Source organism: Coffea eugenioides, chromosome 2 (genome assembly GCF_003713205.1).
Source record: "Coffea eugenioides isolate CCC68of chromosome 2, Ceug_1.0, whole genome shotgun sequence".
In the NCBI taxonomy this organism is placed as follows: Eukaryota; Viridiplantae; Streptophyta; class Magnoliopsida; order Gentianales; family Rubiaceae; genus Coffea; species Coffea eugenioides.
The window spans coordinates 8,094,511-8,106,197 of NC_040036.1; the positions used below are offsets into that span (position 1 = coordinate 8,094,511).

The window sequence follows — 11,687 nt, forward strand, 5'->3', positions numbered from 1 at the left end:
TTCAACCTAAGTTTTTGACCATTTTTTAATCTGAAATTACGACATAATCACATTTAATCATCTTTCATGTATAAAAGGACCAGTTCTCACTTGTTTAGAGGTAGAAACGAATATGAATCATATTAGATAATACATTTTTAGAGAAAAAAATGAATATAGTTTGGATCAAATTTCATTTTTTATAGGAAAATTTAAATATGGATCGGATCACTTGTTTAATTACAAATGGTATCTAATTTTTCTTGCTAATAAAAAATGATCAAGTGTGAGTCACGTGATGAATTCAGAGTAAAAAATGATCAAACATTTAAATTAAGACTAAATTTTACTGATTTAAATTTAAAAGGGTCATAAAGTTAATATTTTAAAAATGAAAGATAAAAAAATTTATTTTTAAAAATCTGAACGACGTTTTAAATAATTATTCCTAGATAAAATATTGAAGTACTACTATTAATCGTCATAAAACTGGCATGGTTATTGGTTAATCGACCCGGTAAAGTGTTTGCGGACGAAACACTCCAGCCAAGGTGGCAGCGGGCGACGCATCTAAGATAAAAATGAATGGTGTATCTACACTTATGGCTATTTATAAAAGATAACTTCATACAAGTTGAATGTGAATTTTAAACTTTACCAAAATAAAAAAAATTAAATTTTACACATGTCACGTGCATCTAATCGTTAGGTTATAAATTGTTAACATAGAAAAAATTTGATTACATTATTTTTATAATGTAAAAAAATTAATTAATCATAGAAAAAATTAATCATATTTTTATAATTAACGAACAATAGTATATTTGAATATTTCCTAAACACAAAATATCTAACTACTGATAGTTAATTAAGTTTGTTTGGATAGTATCTTATATGGAAAAAATTTATTCGATTACATTATAAATGTGTTTTCTTAATCACTTTTTTCTAATTTTTTATCTACTTTTTTTTATGTCACATACATACATCATATCACCCAAAAAAAATTATAATATTTTTTTAAAAATTATTCTAAATAATATCCTATCCAAACACACTTATGAAGACTAACATACTAGTAGTATTACTTCTTTTGCGTCGCAAATGAAAGAAGTGAAGGAAGAAAGCACTGGTAATCATTAATCAAGTGAGTAAAAGAGTGTCGAATGGAAGTGATACATTGATCGAACGAGCCACAATCCTTAGACCCAGTGCCATGGCCAGTTGAAAGGATCACTTCAATATTACAAAACAATTAATATGTCCTTCGAACTGTTTATTTCTTCAAACTGGTAGGAAAAAGAATTTAATAATACCATGCAGTGAGAGCAACAATAAGACTCGAATATACTGCTAATTCATAAAACATGTCCCGCACACCAAATGCTAAACAAGCCAATGAAAAGCAATGAGCGCTTGATTTATTAATAGGGCATTGTTAATACCACTTAATATCTTTTATAGTTTTTACAATGAAGAAAATAGAGCATCATAAAGAAAAAAAAATGAAGTGGTTTTTCAGACAAAATTTGTTGAAAACAAGAAAATTTATTTTCCTACAAGAAATAAATGGTGCAGTTTTTCCTCTTCGAAAAAAAAAATTATAGCATCTACCAACTCTCATGATAGGCAACCAACTTTCTCCATAACGTATCTGAGTCAACTCGTCATATTTCTTATGAGAAAAAAAAAAAAAAAAGAGATGAGCAAAGGGAGGTTTATTCTTACAACCTTCTCTAATTCAGTTGTAATTACTAGTTTATTGATTTTTTTCAAAAATATAATTGACTAAGTAAAAATTGTGCACCAAGCTACAAAAAGAAATGGAATTTTTTTTTAAAAAAAAAAAGGTTAAAAGCATTATTTAACGTGAACTCATAAGTCTTGAAACATTATTCAACGTGTACTCATTTACAAACTAACAAGTCATGTCTCTCAAACTAGTTTCTTTCCGGGGATCATTTTGCATCAATAGAAATTTTGAAAAAAAAAAAAATTCAAACATTTATATAAGCAAATGGAAGAAGGAACATCTTATAACAACACAAGAAAGCATTAATCAATATATAAACATGGTTAACCTTATTTAAATGTAAACATAAGACAACCTTTCTTCTATTTTCTGTGTGTGGATTATGATTTGCAAATTCTATCATAAATAGAAGTAACACGAGATCAACGAACGAAGTCCCCTAATTCGCTTAGCAATACTAGTGTTTAAGAAAATCTCTATATGAGTAGTCTAAGATCCGTGTACGAATTTTGGATGCGAATGTGCTACGACTTTAGAAGCTTCCAAAGTCGTGAGGCTAAACTAAGGTAAATAATAATCCTACTATATATATATATATATATATATATATGATTTTCTTTTTTTCGAGGGATGACTGTGTGTGTATATATATATATATATATATATAAAAGGGACCCAGTGTTACGGAGACCTACTACGTATATGATTCATTCAGTATTAAAAGAAGGAGATTTGAGTCGGATAGTTACAGGGAGGGAGGGATTAGTCATTAGTTAGGCTTCTGTCCCAAGGTTTTAACAAAACAGAAGGAGAGACAAAGGCAGCGGTGTTGGAAAGAAGAATTCTCAAAACTGGAATCTGGAGGACTCTGTGACTCGTATAAATTATATCCATTGACGGATCGATGCGTATATGAACTTCTTCGTCTTCTCAGCATAAAGTCAAATTACAGCTCGTAATTTTTTATTCTGGCAGGGAAAATAGGTACACTTTTAAATTCTTTCTCCCTTTCCATTAATTCATTCATGGTTATATTTCTGAATCTGAAAATTCTACCCTCACGATCCCTATTTTGTCGTGCTGTGCTCTCTGGTCAATCGTTGCTGTTAAGTTCATTGTTTTCTTGCAGTGGCGGAGCCAGAAAAAATTTTCAATGGGGGCAAAAATAACTCTAAAATTTTTTACCTACTATTTTTCTAGTTTTTTTAAGAAAAAAAATATCACAAACAAGTACAAATGATGCATATATTCCATGAAAAACATAAAAAGACAAACTCAAAATTATTAATGTAATAATAATTTTATTTCAAAAGGTAAACTAAACCATTTACAATTGTTGATGATGAGTTTTCATTTTTTGATAACAATTTACAACTTTTTCGTTTTAAATTTCACGATGTATATTTTTCTCAATAAAAGTAATTAAACAATTATTCATCCAAGTGTCTTCCATTCTATTTCGTAACCAATTTTCACTATATTCATAATTGAAAAACTTTTTTAACGGTAGCTGTAGCAACAGATAAAATTAAAGGCAATTTTAGGAGCACATAAACCAATGAATACACAAAATTCTGGGGACATCAAATTTTTATGTGTATTATTGAAATTTAAGGGCCCCCAGTGTAAGTCCGCCCCTGTTTTCTTGGCCTTTTTTTTTTTGGTTTGTTTAGTTATTGTAATAATTTTTCACTATGATTGTGTGTGTGTAATAGCTTCTGATCAAAAGTTTGATATTGTATAGTCGGACTAGATAATCTATAAATTGTCGTAGGATAGAAATTCAGCCGTTTGATCGAACAATCTATGCTACTAAAACTGAATCTTGGTCAACATATCTGTATGTCCCTTTATTAACTGACTGACTGACTCACATAAATAGAGTCTACCGAGAGGTAGGTAGGTGTACATAAATAATAGAGATTGATTGCAAACCTAAAATCCTATATATATACCTATCTGCTTAATTGTTAAGATTAGATGCTTTGACTATTATTCGAAAGGTCGTCGAATTTTAATATTTAGGATATTTTTTTGCATTATCTAATGTATATTTTGTCTACAAATTTCAAATTATATGACGGAGAAAAGGAAGGAATTTTTTTTATTATAGAAAAAAGGAAGTTTTGGACATTTTTCCAGGGAAAAAAGGTTCCTGGTGTATAAATTCTTTTTTCCCTTTAAATCTTATGTAATACTAAGTAACTCTTTTAATGGTGAACTTGACTTTTCGAACAAATTTCCCACCGTCGGAAAAATATTTTTAGTGCAATTTAATTATCAAAAGCACAGCTGGTATTATATAATACATATGCTTTTCTTTTTCTGTATCCTAAAATAATTATCTCTTCTGTATGAATATTGCTGCAGGCTATTTGCATCCAATTGGCGTCGGTTTCCAAAAAAATTGACTTTAATTAATGGCGGGCAGAACTGAAGATTGAAGACGCTATATTACATTACATATGGAATTTCGAGTAGGATTAGAGCATAGACAGGATTCTTTTGGAAATGATCATCAGAGAAACACTACTACTACAGTGCTAGACGTCCCATGTCCGGTGCTGGCTGAGATATTTCTAAGACTTCCTGTTAAGTTTATTCTACGCGCTAAGTCTACTTGTAAATTATGGCATCAAATTATCAGCGAACCCACATTTGCAGAAGCGCAACGAGCTAGAGCAATGGGCAACAACCCTGGCTATCTCTATCGGTTCAGATTTCATCATGGAAGTTTCTGCGAACCCGACTCTCCAATTCATTTTGCAGAAAGTGGAGTTGAAGGAATGCAGCAAGTTCATACCGAAAGATTGAGGTACCTGGGGGACGTTCGAGGTTTAACTCCGGGTTTTGCTTCAAGCGGTGGTTTAGTGGCATTTTGCCTCCCTAATCCAGATAGCTATTACGTCTGGAATCCCATCATCGGAGAGAAAGTACAAGTTCCTTTTCCTGATCTGGGTTTACCACCAGGTTTTCAGCTGATATGGGGGGGATTTGGCTTCTCCTCATCGTCCAAGGAATATAAGATTGTTCACTTTAGTTTTCCTTGCTGTCGAGATGCGTACGAGTATGAAACTCAGAGCCCGCGAGTTGCAAGCCAGGGACATGGCGCAACATACAGTCTTGGTCCTTGCAGGAATTGGAAAACGATTCACCACGTTCCTTTCAGGCCTTGGAACCTAGATTACATCGACTGTAACGGAACTCTGTTTTGGAAGAATGCTGGGGAAGATGAGGAAGCGGAGAGTAGGACGATAGGATCATTCGACACATCTTCTGAAGAATTTCGATCCTTCTCACTTCCATTTCCATTTCCAAGTGATGAAGTGAAGAATTACAGACTCGTTAAGTTGGGAGACACAATTGGCTGTGTATGCATGGAAGGTTTTAGAAGACAGAATACGATGAGCATTTGGCGTTTGAGAGCTGATGATGATGTAAAGGAGGAACAAGTTTGTTGGGTCAAGGAGTACGCTTTGGCAGCAGGCTTACCCTTCTTAGGCTTCGTTCATATTCAATTCGGAGTAGCTGCGTCTTCCGATGCGAGTACGATTTTTGCTTATGATGCCGCCAGGAAGGAGTTTAAACCCACTGCACTACCTCTCCCTACTACAGGAAGGCAAGCAGGCGTCAGGCTTTTCTGTCCTCATGCTGCCTCCCTCATCTCGCCCAAACAAATTTTGGCAACAAAATAAACAAGCGCCTGTGCTTTGAATGTTGTTTATTTTGGTCAGTTTGCAAGTACAGTAATTATTTTCAATTTTGTTGGGATGGATGAATGAATTTTTGAGTTATGACACCAATAATAATATTTCCTTTACTTTTTTTTTAAAAAAAAATTAAGGAATATGTTAATTTATCCTCTTTCGATTAGCATAGTACATGCTAAATCATTGCACGTTGTGCTGTGGGCCATATTAGTAAATACCACTAGTACTAGTATATAGGTAATTGTGTTTGTTATTCAAAAAGTAGTGTGCATTCTGGTGGTGATTGAGTTTTATTAATTGCCGAATAAATGGATGCCACGGAAATTTAACGTGCAGCATTCAATTTCACAAACACGTGCACGCGCGTATTAAAAGATTTTTAAATTATTCATGTAAAATATCTATCTTGTCATATATTTATATTATTAAAATTTGATCGGATCAATTAATCTGAATTGAACTTGAATTGAGCTCAAAAGAAATTGATACCATCAAGCTCGAGTAAGGCAATATAAAAACGAGATAGAGTTCGAGAATCGAGCTCCAGTTCAAGCTTATTAACTCAAGTCGAACTCTAATAGCACCGCTGCTCGAACTCAAAACTCAACTCCTTTTTAATTTACTTGTTCGGAGCAAACTTTGGTTTCTTGTAGTTACCGACAATGTTGAAATGTTGGCCACACTTGTAGTTGCCATCCACGGAAAGCTTCTGAATTAGCGGTTGATACTAGATACCCGGCTGCTTCTCCACGTTCGCCAAAATTTGAAGGCTAAGAACTACTACTGACAAAGAGAACTACAGCGAACAAGTTAAACGTGGAACATGGCCAATTTGGGAACAGAAGGTAGATGCAAGTTCCCCATAAAATCGTTAGCAGGCTGTTTCAAGATTATGCCAGTTTGTAGGACGCTGTAAGCATCATGTATCATGACACAATTCAATTAGATGCCTACTTCTGGTCAACTACCTTTTCTTAGCACCAATTCATTCACCATTTTCTTATTAAACCCCTATTGACAAGAGCACAGCACAATGAAGTGACATCGATAATAGACGCCCTATTGTGTCAATGCACCCACCTCATTTTTAATCTATTCCACAACAAAACTGGGTATTTCTTTCACAAGATTCTTACAATCTTCGTTGATTGGAGACTCTAAATAACAATTACTAAATTGCTCAGTTCTTGTTGCTCAATTGTCACGAAAGATTGGAGTACACGGTAAGTTCGCGTCTTGCATGCATCGTCTCTAGGATTTGCTGGGTTTTTGTTTTTGGGCTTGTCTTCGCAGCTGTTGGGTTCCTCGACTCGTCAGTTTCATCGTCAATGGCTCAGCATCTCTCGAAATTGTACTTTTTTCGAACTCTAATTTGCCTGATCGAGTCTGAGAGGCTGTGGTTTGAATATCCTAGTATTGTCTGTGTCCCTGATTACAGGTTTGAGGTTGGATCACATTACTCATCTGTTACGTGCTTGAGGCTAGTACTGTTCGCTTTTGCAATCTCTGTTCACAGTGTTCAAGCACAATTATCTGTTGCTGAGTGGGGAGAATACCGTAAAGATAAAGGATGCAGCAGCGCGTATTGTAATTTCTTAGAAAAAAGTGTGCCAGATAGAATGGGGACAATACTACTGGTAAATAGACCTATTACGGGATACTTAAATTTCCTTTTAAATGATTTTAGTTATCAAAGACTCGAATACTTGATCGTGATCAATTCACTTGTACGAAATACTAACGAGGAGAGAGTAACAGAATTGAACAACCGGTGGGATTGCAACTGCAAGGCCGACCCATCATTATGGTCTGCTTACCATCAATCAAGCCTTCCTTTTTCTCACGTTAGCTGGTCAATTGATCAAAAACACGACAGGCTTAATGCAATCATTTAGGGTCCGTTTGTTTCGGGTGAAAATGTTTTCCAGGAAAATATTTTCCTAATTTCCCGTGTTTGGTTGCACAAAAGTTACTGAAAACATTTTCCTATGTAAAATATTTTCACTCATCTTATGGAAAACAACTTCCCTTCCAAACTTACTGAAATTGTTTTCCGAAATGCATGCATCCCGCCTATAGTATGTTCCAAACTTACTGAAAATATCTTGTAGTATGTTCTTTTTTTTTTTTAGTGTAAACAGGAGGATTCGAACCCAAAACTTCTTCCTTACACTCCCTCCCCCGTACCACCCAACCCTCCCCCTAGTATATTCAAAATAAAAAAAAACCTCATCCTGCTCATCCTATGCTAGTAATTAATTATGTATAATAGGGACATTCTTTTCTAGAAAAACTTTCAGCAGTGAGAGTGCAAGATATATGTCACAATAAGTATTGCATGTGATTGATATTTGACACTAAATGGCCAGCAATTTGTTTATTGCTTAAAGAGATATTTTTTATTCATATATACATTTCTCCAAGATTTTTTAAAGTTAAACAATGAGATAAATTTTCTTATTTTGCATGGAAAGAAGTATGTAATTATAATGTGTAGAAAGTAAAGATAGAGATAAAAGTGAAAATATTTCAAAAGTTAAACAAACACCAGAAAAATGAAGTAAGAAAATATTTTCAATAAGCTAACCAAACACCTGAAAATGATGAAAGGGAAATGATTTTCATGGAAAATTACTTCCACAGAAAACATTTTCCCAAGGAAAACATTTTACTTCCAACCAAACAGACCCTTAATGGAAGTCCAGAATCAAGCTTCACTACCTTTTTGTCAGACCACGAAATTGGAACTCTGAGGGTCAATCACAAATAATTCCTTTAAGCTCCGGTGAAATTTACAATTGAATGTGCAAATTAAAAGATTTGAATTTTATCAGAGAATAATTTTTTTTTGAACTCTTGGATAAAATAAATTAGACAACTAGTATTTTTTTTTTGCCCATAAGTGTCATTCATATAATTATTTTAAGTGGGTAGGTCCTCAAATTTTCAAAAAATAAAAATAAAATAAAATCAAAGAAGAGAAATATGTCTTGTATGGAATCGAGGAAGTAAAATATGTATTGAGTTATGAAATTCACCTTTTTGGTAAGTAGGAGGTTTTGTTTTGGACCAGGACCAACTTACAAATCCTCTCACTAGCACCTAACCCAACCCTAACCTTCCTCTTGCACCTACATACGACGGCGAGCTTCTTTAATAGAGCTGTAGAAGTAAGGTCTCTTTCAACTGAGTTAGACCTAGTCCTGCCCTTTCAGTACCCATGGATTTGGGCCATTGTAACTTTTGGGGAGAACAATTCCAAGTAATTCTTGTTTCAGGCCAACGCAAAACCAATGCCTATTATTCACCATGGGCAGTAGAAACGAAACCGGTGGATTCGTAAACCCCCAAATCCAATACACGGGCAAGAAGAGAGGAGGTGGGAGGGCGGGCGTGCAAATCACGTGTTCCATTCCATCCACTTTCTTAAATCTGTAAAAGAGTCAAACTTGCCACAGCCGTGGGTGAAATGTATACTAATAATGTTTGTTTCACAAATTATCAGCCGTGTTCTGATGGATTGACATTGTGTCAATCATTGGATCAGAATTGGGCCTCTCCAGTCGTGATGATATGCAACTGCTGATAATATGTTTGCCAGTGAAAGTGGCTACAAATGGAAAGCTAGACTGATTTGACACAATGCAAGTTCATAAAACTAGACCATTCGTAATTAATTAATGGGTTAAAAACAAAAAAGTCCCGTGTGATATAGCCATCATACAGAAAAATTCTTTGTGATTTCATATCATACGTGTCGATGCTCCATGGTTTGAATTATTCTGAAAAGTCGACGAAAATCATCAAATTTACAGCGTTTGTCTTAAACGCACCGGAAATGCGCGTGTTTCTTACGAAAAATAGATTTCTACCACAAACTTTCACCTGATATGCCTACTTTACCCTTCACCATTTAATGAAAAGAGAACTTGTTCTGGTCTTCGGCTTCGGCCAAAATTGAAGGACACAGAGCAATTCTCAAGCCAGCATTCGAAGCCTGTGAAAAATTGTAAGTAATCAATCAACCAGAGGTTGCAAGCCATCAAAGGATGATGTAGTTCTCAAAGCCAGCAAAGGAAACGGAAAGTGCAGCAACCAGCGGGGGAAAATATATCTGCTTATATTTTGTTTGTAAATATTGAAGGGAAAGTGCAGAAAGTGGTCGAAGACGTCTTCCTCAAGCTCACTTGGGATCAGATCAAAGTTCTTTCTGTTTGGGATTTGCCCACTGCTTCTGATTGATCCTCTGTCCAATGCAGCCTTGGTTTGTAATACCATGGCTGCAAAGAACCCTGATAGGATCCAGTGTTTGTCAGGAAAGTTTGATAACCCTCTTATCCACTTGACAACTAACAGTGTAGCAACCTACAATAAACCAAAAATGTTGAACATGTTGAAACTAGTAATCAAGTCCAGCACTGGGAAGGGAGCTCAGTGAGTTGAATTTGAGCTGAAATAAAGCAGACTTAAAGACCCTGCCTAAGCCTCCTTGTTCAGTTGGATGGATAAATAGCCCAGGATGGGAGTCATGTGAAGCCACCAAGCAAAGCTCTGCCATTCCTCAGAAACGCCCACAGTATTCGGGAACCCTTCTTCTTCTCTTTCCAATAGCTTCTGATATCAAAGTCTCTGCCTTTTTGCTTTGGATTGCTCTGTCCCTCCCTATCTTGGACTCATCCTCCCTCGCACCTCAAAATTACTTCTGCAACTTATATCAAAAGGGTATTTTCATCTTTTCACTCAACTCCGTCTGTTTTAACGATTTCTGTTGACTTTTCAGAATAATTCAAACCATAAAGTATCGACGCGTATGATATGAAATCACATGGGGCTTTTATGTATGATAGTTATACCATATGGGGCTTTTATGTTGTTAACCCTTAATTAATTCGTTATACAACTGAAGTGTTTTATTGAAAGTAGAAAACTAAAAATGTAATTACCTTTGATGCTAGGTAATCTAAACGATTCAGGGACTCGTTTGGAACACTAATGCTTGATATTGATTCTCTGCCCTGGAGTAATTTGATAAGAACACTAAGAACCAAAAAAAAAAGGGTAAACAACAAAAAGCCCCATGTGGTATAGCTATCATACAAAAAAAACCCCCTCTGGTTTCATATCATACACGTCGATACCCCATGCTTTGAATTATTGTGAAAATTCGACGAAAATCGTTAAAACAGACGGAGCTGAGTGAAAAGATGAAAATACCCTTTTGATATAAGCGACAATTGCAGAAGTAATTTTGCTTTTCATTCTGTCAAAACCAACGAAGAGAGAGAGAAAGAAATAAAAAATCCTAGAGAGAAGATGGAGCAGCCTCTTTTGTAGCCAAATTTCAGCAAAATTTTCGATTGTTATTTCAATCAAATATCAAGATCGACAGATAATACGAGGAAGTGAAGATCTGCGGTGAAAAATCGAAGAAAAAGCAGCCCCTTTTGTAGCCAATTGCAGCCCCTTCTGTAGCCAATTTTCAGCAAAAATTTTGATTCTTATTTCAATCAAATATCAAGATCGACGGAAAATAGGAGGAAGTGAAGATTTGCGGTGAAAAATTGAAGAAAAATGGGTTAGTATACCATCTCTCATCTATTTCCATTCGGATTTTAGGGTATGATGTGGAAGCGAAAATGTTATTTACTGATTTCAGATTAAATTGGGAGGCCATTATTTAACAAAGATAATATTTTTGATGTATTTACGTAATGAAGATGAAGGTTGTTCATATATGCCCAGCAAACCTAGCTGCATAGATAGACAGTTTAAGCGTCCCTTTCAAATTGCTAAAATTTTGATAATTATTGAAAGCTTAAAAAGGGATAGCTTTATAGAAGAGGTCCCTCGTTTACTAGCTTTGGTTCCAATTCCTCAATTGTTTGGCAAAGATAAGGCTACGCGTTTCATGTCCTAATCTGGTCACCCCTTCTTTTTGGTCAGACTCAATTGTTGAGTCTGACAGTCCGTGTTTTTGGCTTAAATTTATACTATCAATGTGTAGTATTACTTGTATTGATCAATTACTACTGTTAAATGCCATGACTAGTCAAGCACGACAACTTCTGTAATCTGTAATTATCTTAATATGGCTTATATGGAGACATGTTGTGGTCCAATGTGGGCCCCAATCCCACCTACAATGAATTGTTTGTTCTGATTGTGTTATGTTAGTTTTTGTGTAGTTGTCAAAGACAAATTACTAATATCTGATGTCCTTTATTGCTTATCATGCTGCAGCAGAG

The 11,687-nt window shown here is 35.0% G+C and overlaps 1 protein-coding gene across 1 annotated transcript; it reads left to right on the top strand.

Annotated features, from left to right (window-relative positions):
- The first annotated feature begins 4,197 nt into the window (after nucleotides 1-4,197).
- LOC113755673 (F-box/kelch-repeat protein At3g23880-like) lies at nucleotides 4,198-5,427 on the top strand. The gene has a single exon (XM_027299608.1). The coding sequence runs from the start codon at nucleotides 4,198-4,200 to the stop codon at nucleotides 5,425-5,427; it is 1,230 nt and encodes a 409-aa protein (XP_027155409.1).
- The last annotated feature ends 6,260 nt before the right edge of the window (nucleotides 5,428-11,687 follow it).